The following is a 24,659-nucleotide window of genomic DNA, read 5'->3' on the forward strand; positions in this document are numbered from 1 at the left end:
GCGTATATGTTTCTCTCAGCATGGCTTTCTTTACTTTGAATGTCCACTCTTATATCTTCAGCTTATATTTCATAGTGTGTGGGTGTTTCTTTTGCAAAGAGGTAATGTAGATGCACACAGACACACATACACATACTCACACACACACACATCCAAAATCTTCAGTATTCCACTCATGAGTGTAAAATTGCATCTGGCACCCAAAGGCATTTACACTGCAGAAACACAGCTTCCCTCAGTTCTTTGCATTTCACGCTGTCACATGATGTAAACTTGTGCACATTTTTCTGGCATTTTCTCTCCTTGTGTACTTGGCATGAGATGCTTACTCTTTCTCTACTGAAGGAGCTATCTATTTTCTTCAACTCCAAATCAAATAAGACTATAAGACTATAATCCTGGAGATAAACTTCACATAATTTAATTAAAATTGAATTAAACGTACTACACAACTCCCCAAACAATTCTCAAAGCCTTGTGGGACAACAAACAAGTCTTACTAAGTTTTAAATTATCATCCGTTTTGGTAAAAAAAAAACGTACTTAATGGGAAACGTACCTAATTTAAGCAACATATAACAATTATTCATTGATTGGCTTCATGAATTAAATATAAGGGGCCTATTTATATTGTTAACTGAGTGTATATGTGAATTACTGATGATATAAATCTGTCTCATTAGGACTCGAGGGACAGTGCCTGCATCAGCCCCCAGGCACATGCTTCCTGATGCTAACTAGTCCAAACTCTCAGCCATCCACTTGCTCTAGCTTACTTCAAAGCAGCGGGAGAGGGAAGAGGCCTACATTAGCATATATTTACATACCTGCAGATGCACCCTAATTTGTGGCAGCTGTTGGATTAAATACTTCTCATTGGGAGAGATGCATGGGCGTAATTTCCACTAGGGACTAGAGTCAGCCTGGAGTGTTAGATGGGTGGGGTTTGCAGCTTTGTGACTATTCTATTGGTCCATTAAGCCAGACAAGCTCAGTCATGCACATATAAAGTGTCACACCATGAACTGTTTCACCTGTCTTGTGCTTGTCTACACCCCCCACCAGGTGTCTCCCATTTCCCTCATTATCCCCTGTGTATTTATTCCGTTGTTTTCTGTTTCTGTTGCCAGTGCGACTTGTTTTGTCAGGTCTTACCAGCATGTTTCCCATTTCGCCTGTTCTCAAGTTTTTGTTTTCTAGTCTACCCGGTTCTGACCATTCTGGCAACCCTGAACCTGCCTGCCGTCCTGTACCTGCCTGACTCTGACCTGGTTTACGAACCTCTGCCTGCCCTCAACCTGCCTTTTGCCTGCCCCTTTGTGATAATAAATATTCTGAGAATTGAACTATCCGCCTCCTGTGTCTGCATCTGATTCATATCCTGAGACAAGTATCTGAAATGACTTCAAATATTATTTAAATCCAGTCCCTGCAAGGGACTAGGTACGCGCACACATACATTTCAATGTTAAATGTTTCTCCCCAACACTTTTGTCTAGTGATGTCATAATGTATTTCCCAATTGGATTGTGTAGAAATGTATGAAATGGCAATTTGGCAAAAGAGTTTTGAGTAGCAGAACCCTTGTCTGATGTTGCTCCCCCACATTTTATATACACGTTTTGTAGGAATGTTAATTTAAGGGCCTTTTAGATCACAATGAAAAAGGTTACATGGGCATGGAAGTCCTAGATTAGCCCTTCAAGCTGAACAGAGTAAAACAGAATGGGGCTTTTTGTCTTTTCATTCTAAAACACATGTAAGATTAACGTTATGTTTCAATTCCCTCTCTAACCCCCATCTGCTGAAAGCACTGCAGAAGTCAAAGAGCTAATAGAACTCATTATAAACCCATGAATGTTCCAGTAACTCACACATTGTCTTTGCCCAAAAGGCGCTACCCCCTCTATTATTTCCGTCTTTGAGCTCGTAAGTCAGCAATAAACCGAAAGAAGTGTGTAAAACCTGACATTTTTTCACACAAAACAAATCGGTTACTTTCATTGTCTCGTCCCTTGCATCCAGGCTAAGAAATCAATTTCAATCTCCATAAAATGCGTGTGTCTTTAGCGGTAAACCGATTAATGTTTGAGGTTAGAGTATCTATACTTTGACCAATGTACATCCCCTCTAGATTTTTGTAAAATGTGTGTGTGTGTGTGTGTGTGTGTGCGTGTGCGTCAGTGTGCGTGTGTGTGTGTGAGTAATGCTACAAGCACAGTGCGGATACAGTCTTTGGGGATTTGCTAACTCGTGTGTTCCAGTTCATTGTGTTACTGACATTATTTAAAGTTGTTGTAGGCCATAAACAGGTTTACGTTACCAATTTTTCACAGATCCCAAATTATTTTGACAAGGAGTCAATAATTAAAAATACAAATTACGGTCGCTTTACCATTCAAAAGACTATCTACTCCCATAAGACACAATAGTTGTCAGAATAAATCAAATCAAGGTACAAGGATTTCAAATACAGTATAATCGTTTTGACGGGCATTTCTGGAACACATATCCAGGGACAATGAAATATCAAACAATTAACACAAATGTCGGAAGACTGTAGACACAACACTCAATTACACTAAATATGACATTGCCCTGGACAATCAGCTTTGATAACTTTAACAAGTCTGTTTATCTTTTATCTCATCCAAAATGGCCACCTCCATCAACTCCTTGGCCTTCCGGTTGTCAAAAAGCTTTATGTATGTACCAGGTCTTCCCCTTAGGAAGTGCTTTGGACTCTCATCTGAAAAAGTGTGTGTATATACAGTATGAGACTGAGCACACAACCAGATCAGAAGGACTGTTCCGGTGTTCTGGAGCCAGGCGGGTAATTGCCTCTCGACTCCAAAAGATGACATCCTTCTTCTTCACGCTTCAGTGAGTTTTGCCTGCCTTCGCTTTTCCCGGTCATCTGAAAACCCTCGCACGGTGCATGGGACCCTTCGTTTCCGTCCGTTTCCTCAGTCTGCACAGGTTACTTTAATGGATGCGGACGGCCCTTGACACTACGTGGTTTTAATTGTGTTTGGATTGGCTTCGTGTTTAGACTGTGAAGATGAGAGGTGAGAGAGCCTCATTCTACTAAGATCCATCTGCTGTTGTGGGAAAGCCTTACCTGAACCTTCTTGGTGAGACGGGGGTAACGCAGTCATAAGCATGTCATAACAGAGTTATAAGCCGTTATACACTCTTACAAAAAAGGGTTCTAAAAGGGTTCTTCGGCTGTTCACATAGGATAACCCTTTATGGTTTCAGGCAGGACCCTTTGTGGTAAGGGTTCAACATGGAACCCAAAAGGGTTATACCTGCACCAAAAGGGTTCTACCTGGAACCAAAAAGGGTTCTTCAAAGGGTTCTGCTATGGGGACATCCGAAGAACCCTTTTAGGTTCTAGATAGCACCTTTTTTCTAAGAATATAGCTAAGAGTGTACATGCCCTTCAGTTTCAGCCTTGACTTACTTCTGCCAGGGAAGGGTGCATCGGGGTAGTAGCCTAACTACTGGGGCTCCAGGTAGAAGTTCCCTTTTGTCACAGATCTAGAGTCGGCTTACCCTCCCCAAATCCTAACCTTAACCATTGTCAAGAAATAAGCTAAACTGACCTTAGATCAGCTTCCAGGGGCAACTTTAACTTACTCCCCACTGGGTCAAACAAAAAGGACGAAAGCATGTCAGGGCAAGAACACAAACGTTAGAGAGGTTAGAGTTAGAGTTTTTAGAAAATCCTGATAAAAAAGATAACACAACCATCTAAAAGTTTCACTATTTGAATTTGCAACATGAATCAGTCATTTTGTTACAATACATGGTTAAAGATAGTTGGGCTCCTTTTAATGTTATTAATTTGTAGAAAATGAGCAATTTAATTTGGTCTATCAAGTTCTGATGTCTTAAAATGTATCAAATATTCTGAGCTTGAATAAAATAAATGCACTTCAAGGATTGGCCCGGACGCATGAAACTAAACGGCTGCCAATTCTGTCACCAAGGTCCAGAGCATTATCCGGTACCTTCCCCTCACTCCTACCTTCCTCCCAGACTCTCTCCTAATCCACAAAATTCTTTCCTCAGCTCACCCTTCCTAACCCAGCATGTAATAATTACTCATTTCTACCCACCCCTCTTATGCAATGCATATTGAATAAAAGCCCATCTTCAAACCTCTCCCTCCCACTCCCTCAACCCTAAAGACCATCATTTAGGAGCCTGCTGAGTCATTGATTGGATTGTGAAGGGGTCACAGAGACTATACCAACCCGCCACAGTGACAAAATGGCCAACCATGTGACAGGACATGCTCTCAGTCAATCTCCATTGGAGCGTGGCTAATGGGATGTGTGCATTGATTTTGTTCTGTCGTGGCCGTTGCCACAATAATTTACAGTGATGATCGTATCAGCACTGATCAAACATTAATCTAGAATATTTAGGATATTATGGCAATCACCACCATTTCAGAAGCCAATAGCGCCCATTTGCCCAGGAAGGATGGAGAACTTTGGATGGGTGTTTGTTTTAGCCATGCACGTTATTGTCAATAGGGGCAGAGTAATGGTAGGTTTAGTCAGATGGATGACATCAATACTAACATCAATACTTTTTAAAGAGATACTTGCTGTCAAGGAATTGAACACACGCTATAATACACCATAAAAAGGAATTCCATTCCAAATCAAGAGCATGTTGACCTTGACCCCTTTTGATTGGTAAAAAAAGTCTGTTCGTATTTTGCCCATGGTATAAAACGACTATTCCCAGACCAAAAAAGGATTAACTATGAACTAGTACAGTGTCAATATTAGGAGTCATTCATATGCAACTCCTGCTGAGAATGAAAGAATTTAGGCTGAGACTGAGATGTTCCTAATATGGAGACTGTAGTGGAGGATTCTCATACATTGTCTTGCTAACAGTCAGCTAGGCTCTACAGGACGTTAAGCCATTTGGGCCAGCTGGCAAACTCACTCAGCTCACCAGCCCTCTAGCACTAATGGACCTCCAGGGAAGCTCAATGTCAGCCTGAGGTCGCAGGCCATTATCAATCATTGTTCAATACTGCTGTATATAAAGTAGTATTTCCTTCCACATGTTGTGCCACATTTCTGCCGACTACACCATTAACTGGTTCCAGGAACCAGCAGTATCTTTCAATATCTGAAAATTATGCTATGCAGAGTAGCCCATTGTGTGTAACTACAGATCTTGGAGATTAGATTATCCCACCCATGATCTAACCATTAGAAGATTGAGAAAATATCTGATCATATGTCAGTTGTGGGGGGGTAACCTCTCTACCTACTCCACAACACTGTTTTCCTCGTAAGTGTCAATTGTTGCACAACAGAACCTGATAACTTGTGCAGGAAAATATACCTCTGCATGTTTCTCTCCCCTAAGCATGTTACAATTTCCATTCCTTATTAAAACTAAGCAAATTATTACCATAGAGTTGATTTTGTAAATTGCAAGGTGGTGGACCGCCTCAAAACACACACACACACACACACACACACACACACACACACACACACACACACACACACACACACACACACACACACACACACCAAGCGCTGACTCCCTGGGAGACCCCCTCTGATGATTTTTAGGAATGTCTCCATCCTCCCAGCATGCAACAGTGCCTGGAGCAAGAGCTTCAAAGGCTCAGCAACGTGTGAAACAATACATCTCATATCTCACACGTCCTCCTGTGTCATTCTTCTCTTGTGTTTGTGTGTGTGTGTGTGCATTCAAACTCCTGTGTCATCGCTTGTAGGATCGCTTGTGTGTTTCGACACAGCGATCTGTCAGTCACGTTGGCAACTGTACACTGCCTATCGTGGGTGGGAACAATCATACTGTTAGAATTCTGCACACGTCTCTCGTATTAAGAACCAAAGTGATTTTGATGGCACCAGTTTTGACAGACATGCTGAGTAAATACAGCTTCAGCTCGGTTATCTCCCAGGAGTACCGATTACAAACTGTAGAGTAGGACAAGGTTGCATTCCAAATAGGTTTAGACCCCGTATGGGCCCTAGTCGACAGTAGTGTACTAAAATGGGAATAGGTGGCATTTGGGACACAACCCAAGGGCTCCACTTTACACATAGTCTTCATAAAACATTTACAGCACTTCCATATGGAAACCCCTAAAGGAGTGTACAAAAAATGTATAACAAGTTGCATGTGTAACAGGGTGGGTTATGTTTCCACTTGCCTCTAAAGAAATGTGTATTTAATGTTCAAGCATTCTTATTGGTTGGGTCAATTCCGATGACAATAAGGTGTGTTGTTATTGGCCCCGCTTACAGATCGGGAGAGATCACGAATGTCAAGTCTCCCCCATATGAAAATGTGACGCATTAGGTAGGTCACGTTCTTTTAACAATGTGTACAAGTTTGCTGTACGTTGCATTTGAGCCTGTTTCACCTAGTCCTAGGATTGGGGATGTGTCTATGGATTTGCTGGCGGGCATTGTTAAACAGATAGGTCACTCCATGGGTGAAAATATTGCCTCTTGTTTGGAATCGAAGGCTATGGGAGGTGGGATGGGATTTTTTTTGATTATGTTGGTGGTACCAAGGTTGGGGCCAGCTCTCTTCTGAATGTCGTGGTGACAAGTGATGTCAGGGAACCAGTGTGTTTCAGGGGGGATGGTTCAGAGAAATGCACAGTACATGAGTGGGAGGAGATAATGTTAGTGTACATGCAGAAGAAGGGCTATGGTGGGCAGGAGAGGTCAGATGAAGTTTTGGACAAGCTGATGTGGTGGGCGCGGGATGTGGTAAGAGTAAGCCTACGCAGTAACCCAGTTGACTTAAGCCAGGGCCTTAGACCAGTTTTTGACATTGTGAAGCATCACTTTAGTGACACAATAAACTCTGACATGCCCCTAGCTGATGTTTATTCTATGTTGCCATTGGAAGGGGAGACTCCATTTGACTACTGGATTAGACTGAACAGGGCCATAGAGGTGGCAGAGGACAGTTTGAAGAGGCAGAACAAGGAGCTAGACAATCCATCACGTGTTCTGACTGTCATGTTCATCAAGCACTGTCCAAACCCAGAGCTGTCATTGATATTCATATGCAAACCATTGCATGAGTGGATGGCTGCAGAGGTACATGGCAGACTAGAGATGTACCAGAGGAAGTGCAAGGCTCCACGTCCCTTGCGACTGCCCCCACTGGTCACCACACTGACGCAGGAAGTAAGTAGGCCAGTGTCGGCTGTTGCAAAATGCCCGGACCCCTTGCCGCAGCCCACGAGGCATTGGATCGTGTAATTGCCATGCTTGAACGGGTCTTGGAGCAGAGGCAACAGCAACCTGTAGGCGGCTATGATAACCGTTTCCAGAGGAGGCCCAGGAGAAGGGAGAACCCATCTTTGAAATGCAAGTGTGTGGGGATACAAATCACAGCACAATAGATTATTGTTATTCACACCACCTCTGCTTCCTCTGTTATGGAGCTGGGCACACACGTCAAGAATGTCCTTGTGCTTCATCGGTAACACCCATCGCTCCATCAAACAGCTCCATCAAACAGCAACACGGCTCAGCGGCAGGAAAACTAGCTGGCCCGCACGGTGTGGGGTGAGGGGGGAGTACTGGGCCTTGTGAGGTGCCCTAATCAGATACTGATGTAGATTTAGAGTCAAGATATTAAAGTGTTTGAGATGAAATTAAGCCAATTTAAAAAAGTAATTATTCAAAATACACAGTGCTCCACAACGATAAACTTTTCTATACTAGTGTGTTACTGGGGGATGTTGCAGAGGTGAGCGCTATAATTGACAGTCGTTCTATGGCATGCACATTGAGCTCAACGATGGTGCCACGCCTTGAGAAATTAGGTGTGCTCAAGGGTGGCTCTCTCAGTCCAACCGAAGTGGTGTTGGTTGGCTGCATGGGGGTTGAAGACCAACCCAGTAGGTGTGTGCAAATTGAATCTGTCTCTGTATGGCAGCAGCGTCTCTGTCCCTGTTCTAGTAGTGGATGGCCAACGTGATGAGCTCATCCTAGGCAAAAACATGATAAAACACCTCATCAGGGAGCTGAAGACAACAGGTGACTTCTGGGAGAAGATATCATCGTCTGAACACAATGGAGATGACAAACTGTTCTGTCTGCTGGGTAATGTAGAGATATGGAAAGGAACCAAAGTGCCAGAAAGAGTGGGCACGGTAAGGCTGAAGCGGGGCGGTCACATTGGAGCCTATGCAGGAGCATTTAGTCTGGGGCCAGCTGTCTACGCCTCAAAATGTATCCGCGGGCAGTGCTGTCATTATTGAGCCTACGAGGGCACGCTCAAGACCGAAAAACATTCTAGTGAGGAGAACAGTAGTGACATTGGGTCCCTGTCAAAGTTACCAATCCCTCACCTAAGCCAGTAACAGTGAGACGCAATGCCAAGATAGTGGACGTTTTTCCTTGCATGGCATTAGAGGACTTTGACACGGACTATATAGACGGGCCCACTGTCCCACCTGGTGCAGCAGATACACAAAATAGCTGACAATCCAGACTTCGACAATGGTAGTACAGATAGCTTGACAGTGACGTCAAACCACACAGAGTGACAAGTGAGGTGTTGCACGAGTTAGGGCTAGGTGACATTGACATTGAGTCCACTCAGTTGTCACAACAGTGTAAGGCCAAGCTAGTTCAGCTTATAGCCCACTATGAGTCTATCTTCTCCCGGCACAAACTAGATTGCGGGAAGACTACTGGTTATGTCCATCGCATCAGACTCAGTAACATTTTTAGGCTACCTTACCGTAGGCTCTGGCGATTTGAGACTATGTACAGATGAACACCCTCTACCTCACCAAGCTGATGCTCTGGCGGCCCTGGGTGGCAATGCCTTCTTCTCAACGATGGATTTGACCTCAGGCTACTACAATGTGGAGGTGTCCGAAAAGTTGAGGAATTTATTCTGCAAATGTACATGGAAATATATATCTATTTCAAATTATTTTAGAATGGTTGCATTTTGTTATTATATTTAACTTGGCTTACCTGTTATTTTGTTTTGAATAAGTGTTCCCCACTTGTACTACTAGGCTACTTTTGCCTTCTTGCAATGCAAGCTTTCAACCACTAGAAACTGTGAGCACACATGGTCTAAAGTTTGCAGGAGAATAAGCACATTCTCACATCAAGTTCAGTCTTTATAAATGCAAACTTTTGTGTGAAAACTGGTGCACGCATGTTTTGGGGTATATTTTGTGTGTACCCAAACGTTTATCAATTAGGCCCCTGGTGTGCTAGGGCATAGTCATTTCCATTGAAATGTAACGAAATTGTTGGACTTTGTCGGGACTTAGTGTTCGCGCCTCATGAAGATGGATTACTGGGCTGAACGCGTTAACAACAAGGAGGAATTTGGACATAAATGATGGACATTATCTGACAAAACAAACACTGGCTGTTGACCGGTGGGACGCTACCGTCCCACGTACCCTAGAGGGGTTAAACTCAGTTTTTCACAATTCCTGACATTTAATCCTAGTAAAAAATCCCTGTCTTAGGTCAGTTAGGATCACCACTTTATTTTAATAATGTGAAATGTCACAATAATGGTAGAAAGAATTATTTATTTAAGCTTTTATTTCTTCCATCACATTCCCAGTGGGTCAGAAGTTTACATACACTCAATTAGTATTTGGTAGCATTGCCTTTAAATTGTTTAACTTGGGTCAAAATGTTTGGGTAGCCTTCCACACGCTTCCCACAATAAGTTGGGTGAATTTTGGCCCATTCCTCCTGACAGATCTGGTGTAACTGAGTCAAGTTTGAAGGCTTCCTTGCTCGAACATGCTGGCCTTTTTATGGCGGTTTTGGAGCATTAGCTTCTTCCTTGCTGAGCGGCCTTTCAGGTTATGTCGATATAGGACTTGTTTTACTGTGGATATAGTTACTTTTGTACCTGTTTCCTCCAGCATCTTCACAAGGTCCTTTGCTGTTGTTCTGGGATTGATTTGCACTTTTCGCACCAAAGTACGTTCATGTCTAGGAGACAGAACGCATCTCCTTCCTGAGCGGTATGATGGCTGCGTGGTCCCATGGGGTTTATACTTGCGTACTATTGTTTGTACAGATGACCGTGGTACATGCAGGCGTTTGGAAATTGCTCCCAAGGATGAACCAGACTTGTGGAGGTCTACAATTTGTTTTCTGAGGTCTTGGCTGATTTCTTTTGATTTTCCCATTATGTCAAGCAAAGAGGCACTGTTTGAAGGTAGAAATACATCCACAGGCTCACCTCCAATTGACTCAAATGATGTCAATTAGCCTATCTGAAGCTTCTAAAACCATGAGATCATTTTCTGGAATTTTCCAAGCTGTTTAAAGGCACAGTCAACTTAGTGTATGTAAACTTCTGACCCACTGGAATTGTGATACATTGAATTATAAGTGAAATAATCTGTCTGTAAACAATTGTTGGAAAAATGTATTGTGTCATGCACAAAGTAGATGCCCTAACCGACTTGCCAAAACTATAGTTTGTTAAGAAGTTTGTGGAGTGTTTGAAAAATTAGTTTTAATAAACTTCCGACTTCAGCTGTACCTTAAACGCTGAGTGATGGGCCTGGAGAAATGTAACCATCAAATTCATAGACATCGCTATAGATGCAAGGACTGACCAACAATGACATCAACATTATAGTTTTAACCATGTTTTGAGGCTATACGGTGTTTGTTACACTTTCATTGTTTATAAACATTGGAGTAAAAAATATATACTTTGGGTTCTGATGGGGTACGACATGAGGCATTTATCAGTTATATTATTCAAGAATCAATGGTTATATATCATTAATTTATACATCCACAAATGGATATTGCAACTAAGGATTTTACAACACAATTTATGGTACCCTGGCTGTGAATTAATTTTATTATGAATGTGCTCTTAATCAAACTAAAAGCTTTGAGTCTTCTTGGGTATGACGCTACAAGCTTGGTACACCTGTATTTGGTTTCCCCCATTCTTCTCTGCAGATCCTCTCAAGCTCTGTCATGTTGGATCAGGAGTGTCGCTGCACAGCTATTTTCAGGCCTCTCCAGAGATGTTATATCGGGTTCAAGTCCGGGCTCTGGTTGGGCCACACAAGGACATTCAGAGACTTGTTCCGAAGCCACTCCTGCGTTGTCTTGGATGTGTGCTTAGCGTTGTTGACCTGTTGGAAGGTAAACATTTGCAAACGTCTTCCATTTAAGAATGATGGGGGGCCACTGTGTTCTTGGTGACCTTCAAAGCTACAGAAATGTTGATACCCTTCCCCAGATCTGTGCCTCAATAAAATCCTGTCTCGGAGCTCTACGGACAATTCCTTCAACCTCATGGCTTGGTTTTTGCTCTGACATGCACTGTCAACTGTGGGATCTTAGACAGGTATGTGCCTGTCCAATCAATTGAATTGACCACAGGTGGACTCCAATCCAGGTGTAGAAACATCTCACGAATGATTAATGGATGCACAGGATGCAGGATGCACCTGAGATCATTTTTGAGTCTTATAGAAAAGGGTCTGAATACTTCTGTTTTTTATTGATAATACATTTTCAAACCTGTTTACACTTTGTAATTTCCGGGTATTGTGTGTAGATTGGTGAGAACACAAAAATGTAATACATTTTAGAATAAGTCTGTAACGTAACAAAACGTTGAAAAAGTCAAGGGGTCTGAATTTTTTCTGAATGCACTGTATCTCTAGCTAGGATTCCAAGTGTGTCAACATGCACAAATCACATAATAGGGTAGACTGGGCGTCTGGCAATACCACACTGGTTGTATCCTCTGGCCATGAGAATGTACCCGTCTCTTCCCCAACCAGTACCCCAGCTGCAAAACCAATGGAGAAATTAAAGAATACTTAGTACCGAGAGTGTGTGTACGTTTACATTAGATATGTACATGACGTGTGAATAGAACTAAAATCCATTACAACCTGGTAGTATGATTGAATTTGGAACTTTTCTTCAAAAAAGAAAAAATATAATAGGATTATTTGCCTGGATGAGTAATGCGTAAACGGTGGCCTTTTTACAACAAAAATTGTTGAAGTGTCAAATTAAAAACACACTGGCAGATTATGATGAGTTCGACTGTATTTTCTGCATTAAAAATGTTGCCTTATGTCATTAATATTGAGTTGTTGGATGGCTTTTTACTTTGAAAGTAAACACTGACCTGTTTTTCACAATCCAGTAGTCCAGGTAAGAACTACCATACCCGACAGCCAGTACAGCATGGTTTGTTCTTGTTGAACAGTCTGGCTCGTAGAGGACTCCTAAAGAAGAAACACTACAAGAGTTAATGTGCAATTCATATGTATTAATTTACAATTTAATAGAGGTAATGGTAACACTTTACTTAAAGCAGCCAGGTATAATGCATTATGCAGTTATAATGCATTGCGAAATGTCATGATGATGATGACCCCTTTACATTATAATAATTTCATAGTGATACGGGCTAAATAACCAGTTCAAAATGTATATATATAAAATATAATGATATAATAGAAATATATTATATATTAATATAATATAAATGTTATAAAGACTCATACATGGTTATAACAAGTTATGCCTGGATTCTTCAAGTAAAGTGTTTCCAAACTCATTTTTGAATGTGTCTCTATGTGTAAAGTATTAGTTCTGTCACTATGACCATTCACTGGTATTGATAAGACTAGGGCTATTTTCTCTTCTTACCTATTTGTTGCTTAATGGTTCCCACCTAAAATTGTCGTAATACGTTTGCTGAAGAGTCCACGCAGTGAAGTCGAACTACTACAATCTCAGAAGAGATAATCTATTACCTCTTCTTGGAGAGCGTACTCTTGACATGGATGTACACGTATACTTGTTCACATCTAGTCATAGGTGTGACACCGAGCTCACCATCTTTGTAGAACTTGAAGGAGGGATGTGTGGCGTTCACAGACACAGCGATAGGGCCAACCTCATACAAAGTGTCTCAAAACACTTTTTCATCCAGAGAAGGAACTCTGTTGAAGCCCTTGCACCAGGCTTCCTTTGTTGCATTCTGGTATTCACAAGGGCCCACCTGAAAACAGTTTATTATGACAATCTCAAGCTTTACAGTGAGCTTTTCACTCATCTATTCTATGTTCTTTACAAAATGTCCACTTTTTACAGAAATATCAGTTGGAGGATTCCTGGTTGTATGGTTATTCCTGAACAGTGAACAGAACTAAACAAAACAAACGTGACGCTATATAACAAGAGTGCTGAAACAGGCAACTACACATAGACAATAACCCACCAAATACCCAATGAATATGGCTACCTAAACATGGTCCCCAATCAGAGACAATGATAAACAGCTGCCTCTGATTTTGAGCCAATCCAGGCAACCATAGACATATAAACACCTAGACTAGGCAACCCATAAACATACAAAAAACCCTAGACAATACAAAAACTACACAAACCACCCTTGTCACACCCTGACCTAACCAAATAATAAAGAAAACTAAGATAACTAAGGTCAGGGCATGACACCCTCCTGATTCCAATAACCTTCCAACTGGGATTTCTGGAAAACCTGAGAATTTGGGGGAAAGTTACCAGAATTTTGCAACCCTAATGGTAACATATTGTATTGTACCTCTGCAGTGTAAGGATAATTCCTCTCCGACATAATCCCATGATCTGAGACGTAACTAAAACACCTCATGGCCAAGCCACCGTCACAGCCATTATTGTGATAGTCTCCACTGCAGTCTACCAGGTTCTGCTCACTCAGAGGCAACAGTGTGCCTGTCTGCTTGAACAACTGGCCCTCCAGGGCTCCGACTGCAGCAAATGCATAGCAAGATCCACAAGACCCCTAGATCAAATAAAATAGTTGTCATATCAACTGTTTTGCTTTGAACTTATTCCCTAGAGGTATGGCGGCATGTTTTTCCTGGTAAAGTGCTCAGGAAAAACCCCTGTCGCTTTTCATCATATCAGGCGACTACCTCAAAATTATCTAACAAACATAGGTGCAGTTTAGTCACTTTTCTAAATGCAGAGAAAGTGACTTTTCATGTCATGTCTAATAAGTGGCACCTAGACTACCCACTCCTTTAATCCTTTCTATATCAGTGTCAATCTGTACAATACCAGAAAAATGAAGGGGAGAATTCTAACTTCCAGTTAAGCCAAATGTTTACTTAGTCATGCATGATGTCAGTGGGAGACTAAAGGAAATTTAGACTTAAGTGGAAGTTAGGATTCGCCCCAAAAGTGAGAGAGAACAAATGAAAGAGGCTGCTCTTCAACCTGGTTCTTCACTGGAGTCACATATCCATATTGACGCCAGTCCCATGTCTCAGGAGCTGCTGAGAGACTGCAGTTCCACTTAGACAGGGGGATCCCATCCAGGCTTTTCACCTCTTCAGCATCATTAGCAGTCAACAAGGCGTTGTACTCTTTATTCATCTGGAACACAGAATTAACACTAGAATGGATCACCATCTTAGTCAAGAAAACAGTAATTCTAGAAACAGATTAAATATTGTAAAAAACAATGAATGTGTAGATACGTCTGCATTGCACGTTATCTCTGTGGTCTGGACAAATGGGGGCAGGGTTTTAAAAAAAAGATTTTACCTCATTAATCTACACACAATAGCCCACAATGACGATTTTTTTAGAAATTTTTGCAAATGCATTAAAAATGTAACCATTTTTTTTACATCAGTATTCAGACCCTTTACTCAGTACTTTCTTGAAGCACCTTGTCACACCCTGACCTTAGTGTTCTTTATTTTCCTTGTTATTTTGGTTAGGTCAGGGTGTGACATGGGTGATGTATGTGTTTGCCTTGTCTAGAGGTTTTGTATGTTTATGGGGCTGTTTCCTTTCTAGGTAGTTTGTATGTCTATGGTTGCCTAGATTGGTTCTCAATTAGAGGCAGCTGTCTATCATTGTCTCTGATTGGGAACCATATTTAGGCAGCCATATTCTGTGGGAACTTTGTGGGTGGTTGTCTTCTGTCTTTGTGTCTTTGTGTCTATGTGTCTATGCACCAGATAGGACTGTTTCGGTTTTGCACATTTGTTGTGTTGGTATTTTGTAGTGTTCACGGTTATGGTCTTTATTAAAAATGTTGAACTCTAACCACGCTGCGCTTTGGTCCGATCCTTCGTCCACAGAAGAAAGCCGTTACACACTTTTGGCAGCGATTACAGCCTCGAGTCTTCTTGGGTACGACGCTAAAAGCTTGGCACACCTGTATGGGAGTTTCTCCCGTTCTTCTCTGCATATCCTCTCAAGCTCTGTCAGATGGATGCGGAGCGTTGCTGCACAGCTATTTTCAGGTCTCTCCGGGATCAAGTATGGGCTCTGGCTGGGCCTCTCAAGGACATTCAGAGACTTGTTCCGAAGCCACTCCTGTGTTGTCATGGCTGTGTGCATAGGGTTGTTGTTCTGTTGGAAGGGGAACCTTTGCCCCAGTCTGAGGTTCTGAGCGCTCTGGAGCAGGTTTTCATCAAGGATATCTCTCTGTACTTTGCTCCCTTCATCTTTTCCTCGATCCTGACTAGTTTCCCAGTCCCTGCGGCTGAAAAACATCCCCACAGCATGATGCTGCCACGGCCATGCTTCACTGTAGCGAGAGGCCCAGCCAGAGCCCGGATATGAACCCAACCTCTCTGGAGAGACCTGAAAATAGCTGTCCAGCATCGTTACCCATCCAACCTGACAGAGCTTGAGATTATCTGCAGAGAATAATGGGAGAAACTCCACAAAAACAGTTGCGCCAAGCTTGTACCGTCGTACCTAAGAATGCAATTTTAAGAAAATGCCCCCAAAAAAGTAAGAGATAAGAACAACAAATAAATAAAGAGCAGCAGTAAATAACAATAGCGGGGCTATATACAGGGGGTAACGGTACAGAGTCAATGTGTCAATGTGCGAGGGCACCGCTGTTGAGGTAGTTTAAGTAATTATGTACATGTAGGTAGAGCTATTAAAGTGGCTATGCATAGATAATAACAGAGAGTAGCAGCAGCCATTTAGCTATTCGGGAGTCTTATGGCTTGGGGGTAGTAGCTATTTAGATGCCTCTTGGACCTAGACTTGGCGCTCTGGTATCGCTTGCTGTGCGGTAGCAGAGAGAACAGTCTATGGGCCACTAGGGTGGCTGGAGTCTTTGACAATTTTTAGGGCCTTCCTCTGACACCACCGGTATAGAGGTCCTGGATGGGAGGAAGCTTGGCCCCGGTGATGTACTGGGCCGTTTGCACTACGCTCTTGCGGTTGGAGGCCGAGTAGTTGGCATACCAGGAAGTGATGCAACCCTTCAGGACGCTCTTGATTGTGCAGCTGTAAAACTTTTTGAAGATGTGAGGAACCATGCCAAATCTTTTCAATCCACTAAAGGGGGAATAGGTTTTGTCGTGCCCTCTTCACGACTGTCTTGGTGTGCTTGGACCATGTTTGTTGGTGATGTGGACACCAAGGAACTTGAAGCTCGCAACCTGCTCCACTAAAGCCCCATCGATGGGAATGGGGGCGTACTCGTTTCTCGTTTTCCTGTAGTCCACAATCATCTCCTTTGTCTTGATCACGTTGATGGAGAGGTTGTTATTCTTGCACCACACAGTCAGTTCTCAGACCCCCCTATAAGCTGTCTCGATATTACCGGTGATCAGGCCTACCACTATTGTGTCATCAGCAAACTTAATGATGGTTTTAAAGTTGTGCCTAGCCGTGCAATCATGAGTGAACAGGATGGGACTGAGTACGCACCCCTGAAGAGCCCCCGTGTTGAGGATCAGCGTTGCGGATGTGTTGTTACCTACCCTTAGTAGTCCCAGAGATTTAGCTTAGTGATGAGCTTCGAGGGCACTATGGTGTTGAACGCTGAGCTGTAGTCAATGAATAGCATTCTCACATCAGTGTTCCTTTTGTCCAGGTGGGAAACGGCAGTGTGGAGTGCAATAGAGATTGCATCATCTGTGGATCTGTTGGTGCGGTATGCAAATTGGAGTGGGTCAAGGGTTTCTGGGATAATGTTGTTGATATGAGCCATGACCAGCCTTTCAGAGCATTTCATGGCTACAGACATGAGCGCTACAGGTAGTCATTTCAGCAGGTTACCTTAGTGTTCTTCTGCACAGGGTCTTCTGTGGTCTGCTTGAAACATGTTGGTATTACAGACTCGGACAGGGAGAGGTTGAAAATGTCTGTGAAGACACTTGCCAGTTGGTTAGCGCATGCTCGGAGTACACGTCCTGGTAATCCGTCTGGCCCAGCGGCCTTGTGAATGATGGCCTGTTTAACGGTCTTACTCACATCGGCTGTGGAGAGTGTGATCACACAGTCGTCCGGAACAGCTGATGCTCTCATGCATGTTTCAGTGCTACTTGCCTCGAAGCGAGCAAAGAAGTTATTTAGCTCATCTGGTAGGCTTGTGTCACTAGGCAGCTCTCGGCTGTGCTTCCTTTTGTAGTCTGTAATAGTTTGCAAGCCCTGCTACATCCGACGAGCATCAGAGCCGGTGTAGTATGATTCGATCTCAGTCCTGTATTGATGCTTTGCCTGTTTGATGGTTCGTTGGAGGGCATAGCAGGATTTCTTCTGGGTTAGAGCCAGTTTGCGCTGTTCTGTGAAGGGAGTAGTACACATCGTTGTACGGGATCTTCAGTTTCTTTTTCACATGGAATAGCCTTCATTGCTCAGAACACGAATAGACTGATGAGTTTCAGAAGAAAGATATTTGTTTCTGGACATTTTTAGCCTGTAATCAAACCCACAAATGCTGTTACTCAACTGGTCTAAAGAAGGCCAGTTGTATTGCTTCAGCTACAATAGTCATTTACAACAATAACAATGTCTACACTGTATTTCTGATCAATTTGATGTTATTTTAATGGAGATGGCCCCAAACTTTTGAACGGTAGTGTACATGCTTTCAGTCCCATTTATTTTCCAGCGATTGAACGTTAGCTAGCAGAACGGAAGGCAAGGGCAGATTAGCCACTCGTCGCCTGATCCTCACACGGCATCCTGATCTCTTTCCTCGAAACCTACGTTTCCTTTTCCACCGAATCACGGGGATCTGGACCTGGTCGGGTGTCTGTAGTATATCCCTCACCTCCGACTCATTGAAGAAGAACTTATCCAATTTGAGGTGAGTAATCCCAGTTCAGGTCTCCAGAAGCTCTTTTCAGTCATAAGAAAGGGTAGCAGCAACATTATGTACAAAACAAGTTACAAACAATGCGGAAAAACTAACGAAATAGCATGGTTGGTTAAGAGCCGATAAGACGGCAGCCCTCCCCTCTGGCGCCATCTTGCTACTTGAGGCTGTAATCGCTGCCAAAGGTGCTTCTACAAAGTACTAAGTAAAGGGTCTGAATACTTAGGCAAATTAAATATTTTATTTTTTAATTTTTAATAAATTAGAAAACATTTCTGAAAAACAGTTTTTGCTTTGGAATTATAGGGTATTGTGGGCAGATTGATGAAGGGAAAAAATTATGTAATCAGTTTTAGAACAAGGCTGTAACGTAACAAAATGTGGAAAAATACTTTTCTGGTCTGAATACTTTTTGAATGCACTGGATATATATTATTATTTATTAATTTTTGTGCCTGTTTTGCATGTTATTGCAAACAATGAAAAAAAGACATATATTACTGAGGTAATAAAGATGGTCTCTTTTATGCTTTCTATAGTAAGGCAGCTCCTAGCTCTGGTCTTTCTGTGGAGGTGGGGCAGGCTGCGAAAATTACGAGCATAGGGGTTGGTAATGTTCTCTAGTTGCGCCGTGATTTGCTCAGTGTTCTGTCACTCATGGGGACACTGCGTCACTGCAAAATCTACAGGAAGAGCTCAAAAATTCAAGCCTCTTGGTTGCATCCTCAGGGCCTGTTTGGCCCTGTCCGGGTGTATCGTTGGATACCCCTCCTGACCCCTCCTGTCTCAGCCTCCAGTAGTTATGTTGCAGTAGTTTATGTGTCGGGGGCTAGGGTCAAACTGTTATATCTGGAGAATTTCTCCTGTCTTATCCAGTGTCCTGTGTGAATTTAAGTATGCTCTCTCTAATTCTTTCTTTCTCTCTCTCTGAGAACCTGAGCCCTAGGACCATGCCTCAGGACTACCTGACCTCATGACTCCTTGCTGTCCCCAGTCCACCTGATTATTTTTTTTGACCTTGCTGGTCCTCTATGAACATTTGAACATCTTGGCCATGTTCTGTTGTAATCTCCATCCGGCACAGCCAGAAGAGGACTGGCCACCCCTCATAGCCTGGTTCCTCTCTAGGTTTCTTCCTAGTTTCTGGCCTTTCTAGGGAGTTTTTCCTAGCCACTGTGCTTCTGCATTGCTTGCATTTTGGGATTTTAGGCTGGATTTTTGTACAGCACATTGAGATATCAGCTGATGTAAGAAGGGCTTTAGAAATAAATTTGATTTGATCATGAATCAAGTCGACAATCTACTGGCAAATCCTTTTCAATATATGTCTTATAAAGAGAAATTATGACGAGAAATTATAGATAAAACGTATCGTTGCTCATCGGCCATTGGACATAAACATTTCACAACAACTTGGAAATCTCAAATTCAAGAATGAGTGGTTTGGAAGGAATCAGTGGCTAACTGCAAGCCTGCTATTCAGTGGAGTGGATGTCCAAGTCTTGGTTAAAGGGTCTCTTTTCCAAGTTTAAAAATATAAATATTCAATATTGGCCATGTTGTCAATCCAAGCATGACTTCTGCCGCTTTCAAAACAACTGGAAACTCGGAACTGTGAAATCTCAGACTTCAGTGAGTGGGAACTCTGAAAAAACGAGCTCAGACTGGGAAAATATATTTTGAATGGTCATCCAACTTGGTATTCCAAGTTGGGGGTTCAGGCCTCTTTCTAGAGCTCCGACCTGAAGATCACTAACGTCATGATTCAAACTTGTTTTTTTCAGAGTTCCCAGTTGTCTTGAAAGCACCATAAATCCAGAGAATGACAGACTTTGATGACAAAATTTGATGACAAAATTTGCCCACGAAGAACCGCCACACGACCTTCCTGTTCATGTGAGCACAGCACAACAAGGTGAGTCCAAAAATGTATTGTATGTTGCTGCAAAAATGATGTAATATGCCAGGGAGATGTGTATACTGTAGCTAAGAAAGTAATCCTATGTGTATGTTGTGTAGTAAGCTGTTAGAGGCCCATGTGCGTCACCCTAATAATTTGGTCCCCTTTCCCCTCATAATTTAGCCTTCTTTTCTGACTTGGTGGTGCACATGCAGCTTATAGCCTGTTTTAGAGAAATGTCATCATCGAATATTGTAAGACCTTTCATTGTCTACGGTTCTGACTTGGTGTACAGGGAGAATACGTCCATCCTAGCTCTCTCAGTAATGTCTTAGTTTGTACATCTCAATTGTCAGTAGAAACCACTTTCGTTTAAGCAAGCCAGCCATATCAGCTATGTTATTTTAAAAGGCAGTAAATGATGCTGAATTAAGTGTTTCGTTGACAGACAAGACTCAATTTCAGCCAGATGTAACAGTAGTAAGGTGGGACACCTTTATGTAGGCCCTAACCATTTGCCACCATTATAGTCCAATTAATGTATTGATGAGTGTTGTGCAGTGGCTTTGCTGGCATGCATAAAAAAATTGGGGGCGAGTTTGCACCACCAAAATTACATTCTAAAATCTCCACTGTCTACAATACAGCATACAGTATTTCCCACAACATTACCTAGCCTTGCTGGAGCAAACTCACATCTAATGTCTTCAATGGGAGAAACAGGTAGGCCTACTATTTACCTCTGAAGTGATAACATTTCAAGTTAAGTTAAATCTCACACAACTCAGTTTTGGAAAATTCTGACTTTATGGCAAAAATAATCCTACTTAAACATTTTAATCAATTTTGGCACTAGATTTTTTGTTTATAAGTACTATCTATGCCACATAGGCCTTTTTCAAGCAGATAAGTCGTTTTGGGGGTTCAGTTCCTCTTCAATATTAAGTTGTAAAATACTGAACATCCCCTTTATCTGGGACGTAAAACAATCTGTAAAAGCTGCTCTCTTTCCTATTTATATTTCTTATATTTCTTAAATGCATGTTTCATGCTCATGCAATTGCTGATCCAATTACAATTGTCGGTTGTCTTACCATGTCTCCAAACTGGTTCATTCCCAGGGTGAAGGTGTGCTTTCCTATTTCTGCCTCCAGGTTGTGTTGACGGATGAGGCGTTGGTTTGTCTCCCAGATCATCCTTCTGAAGCCCTCATCCACCTGAGAAAGACAAGCCAAAGGCACCACAAGCTATTGACATCATGATTAATCTCTATGGGGCAAATCATAACACAAGGGTGATATGCACATGCTAGACTTCCACTTAAGTGATATTTTCACCCAGCGAGCACACTTGGTTCCTTGGAAGTTGTGGGAATGTACATTTTTGGTTTCCCATTGGTTCTGGGAATGAAGGCATGCATTTCCTGACTGGTAAAATTGAATGTTTTTTTAAGATTTTGAGAACAGAAGTGAACATTAGATAAAAGATAGCATTGTTTTGTTTGAAAAATCTATTTTTATATTCAAATGTTGGAACTGGGTTCTACAGTTTGAACCCCTGCTGTTGAACCCCTGCTGCTGTCTCTGCTTCAGGTCCTAAGCTACAGACAGTTATATTTGGGTGTCATTTTAGGCGGGGGGGGGGGGGGGGGGGGTATGATCCTTGAGAGCTTATAGGAAATGTTCTGTTAAAGTAAGGAAATATCAAGACAATTATTGTCAATTATATGCATATTCTAGCATCTTGTCCTGACAAAATAGCCCGTTTACTTTGGGTACGTTATTTTTCCAAAAATGAAAATAGTGCCCCCTAGATTCAACAGGTGTGTTGTGTGCTGAGAATGTTTCAAAGTCAAGCAAATATCCTGCTCCATTCCCAGAACGTTGTGGGAAGGTTTTATGCAAAATAACCATAGACATCCATGCTCTCACCAAGCTCTAAGAAACATATGGTTCTCAGAACATTATGTGCTAGATGGGCACAAAATTTGACTTAAAGCTGCAATATGAAACGTTTTGGGTGATCCAACCAAATTCACATGGAGTTATAGATCTGTTATTCTCATTGAAAGTCTAAGAAGCTGTAGATCTGTTCTATGTGTGCTATTTCTATGCTTCACTTTCTTAAATATAATTTTTGCATATTTTACTTTTGGTTTTGTACACCAGCTTCAAACAGCTGAAAATACAATATTTTTGGTTATATTTCACAGAGGTTAAGATGGTACAATGATCATCTACACTATACTTGCTTGTTTTGTCACACAAACTACCTGCCCTCCAGGACACGTACAGCACCCGATGTAACAGGAAGGCCAAAAAGATCATCAAGGACAACAACCACCCGAGCCAATGCCTGTGCACCCTGCTACCATCCAGAAGGCGATGTCAGTACAGGTGCATCAAAGCTGGGTCCGAGAGACTGAAAAACAGCTTCTATCTCAAGGTCATCAGACTGTTAAACAGCCATCACTAACACAGAGCGGTTGCTGCCTACATACAGGCTCGGAATCATTGGCCACTTTAATAAATGGATCCCCAGTCACTTTAAATAATGTTTACATATCTTACATTACTCATCTCATATGTATATACTGTATTTTATACCATCTATTGCATCTTGCCTATGCCTCTCGGTCATAATTCATCAATATATTTATATGTACATAATCTTATTCCATCCGTTTAGATTTGTGTGTATTAGGTAGTTGTTGTGGAATTGTTAGATTACTTGTTAAATATTACTGCACTGTCAGAACTAGAAGCACAAGCATTTCGCTACACTTGCATTAACATCTGGTTACCATGTGTATGTGACGAATAAAATTTGATTTGATTTGTTTGGATTTTAAACAGAATTTAGGCAAACTATTACAATTTTAGCAACCAGGAAGCATGCAGGAAGGATGCATATTTAAGTGAAAGTTAGGATTAATTCATACAGTATGACTGGCGTACTGTGTTTAACATAGGAACTAAGTAACCTTGGAATACTGTTTGCTGTGTTGGGTTTTCCACTCCTCCCAGATAGCATCCAGCTCAGTGCTCAGTGGTTGTTTGAAAGAGGACACCACTGCACACAATGCCATTAGTAGGAGTTTCATCTGCATCCTGCACACACAAACACACACACAAACACAGTTAGCATTTACACTTACATTTCTCTATCATTTGTAAACGTGAATAGTTGCCTGAGTACATTTTTTTTATGGGGAATATGAAAGCAATGTAGCAGAATTTCATGATCACTAATTCTCATGAAATATGCATACAGTACATTTGCACAAATCACAAAGCCATTTTGTTCATGAGCATATTGATTTTATTTTGAAAAATCATTCAAAAGGTAATATTTCTACAGAGCAGATTTGGCATACAATTTTAAAGAAAATGTTACCTTGGGAGGTAGGTATATTATATATTATACAAAAATCTATAATAGGCAAAGGAATACATTTAAGAATCATCACACCAAAAGTGGTGAATATCTCTGCCTACATGTACATATTACCTCAATTACCTCGACTAACCGGCACATTGACTCTGTACCGGTACCCCCTCTATATAGCCCCGCTATTGTTATTTACTGCTGCTCTTTAATTATTTGTTATTCAATCTCTACTTTTTTTGTTGTATTTTCTTAAAACTGCATTGTTGGTTAAGGGCTTGTAAGTAAGCATTTCACTGTAAGGTCTACCTACACCTGTTGTTTTCGGCGAATGTGACAAATCAAATTTGATTTGAATGCACTTCTGAATTTGAGATGTTTGACTTGGAGTAGCCTGTACTCAATTTAGGGAACCAAGCCTGAATTTAGTTTAAATCATCATCTCTATAAAGGTTTCTATGGTCTAGCTCGTAATATTTTACATAAAATTTGTTTTATATATTAATATGTGTTATATTGATATAGGCATGTGCTTTAATTAGGCACCGAATTATTGACACCATTGATAAAGATGAGAAAATATGAGCTATATTGTTTGCTATTTGCCTGAGTAAAAAATGTTTTACGTCTAATAAGTACCTTGTGAAGATAGCAGAGTAATCTAGAGCTGAAAAACGAGAAAGTCGTTACCTGGGTTTGACTGCTCCTGCCTCGATGTGAGGGGGAAATGAAAGCAACGTTTTATAGTTTTTAAGCTTCCTCTTTACTCTAATAAGCCTATTGATATTGCTGATGTAGGCGGGCGTTACATAGTTACATAGTTAACCAAGTTCCTGTATTTAAACATCTGTTATGAAAGAACAAGTTCCTCTTCATGAGAGTTTCATGATCACTAATTCTTAAGAAATATGCACACAGTACACTTGTGTACAGTCCAAGTTTTTTTTTCTAGTCGACCCGGTTCTGACCGTTCTGCCTGTCCTGACCCTGAGCCTGCCTGCCGTCCTGTACCTGCCTGACTCTGACCTGGTTTACGAACCTCGGCCTGCCCTCAACCTGCCTTTTGCCTGCCCCTTTGTGATAATAAATATTCTGAGAATCGAACTATCCTCCTGTGTCTGCATGTGATTCTTATCCTGAGTCGTGATGATAAAGTATAGAAATTGACTTCAAATATTAGTTAAATCTAGGTCTG

The 24,659-nt window shown here is 41.7% G+C and overlaps 1 protein-coding gene across 1 annotated transcript; it reads right to left on the reverse strand.

Moving 5' to 3' along the window:
- Positions 1 to 11,549: 11,549 nt before the first annotated feature.
- Positions 11,550 to 24,177, reverse strand: catl (Cathepsin L). The gene is given in 8 exon segments (NM_001165112.1): positions 11,550 to 11,859; positions 12,208 to 12,307; positions 12,924 to 13,089; positions 13,654 to 13,875; positions 14,313 to 14,471; positions 21,172 to 21,294; positions 23,061 to 23,187; positions 24,155 to 24,177. Coding segments are annotated over 7 exon segments (993 nt in total). The 5' UTR covers position 23,187; positions 24,155 to 24,177; the 3' UTR covers positions 11,550 to 11,762.
- Positions 24,178 to 24,659: the final 482 nt, after the last annotated feature.

Source organism: Oncorhynchus mykiss, chromosome 17, assembly GCF_013265735.2.
Source record: "Oncorhynchus mykiss isolate Arlee chromosome 17, USDA_OmykA_1.1, whole genome shotgun sequence".
NCBI lineage: Eukaryota > Metazoa > Chordata > Actinopteri > Salmoniformes > Salmonidae > Oncorhynchus > Oncorhynchus mykiss.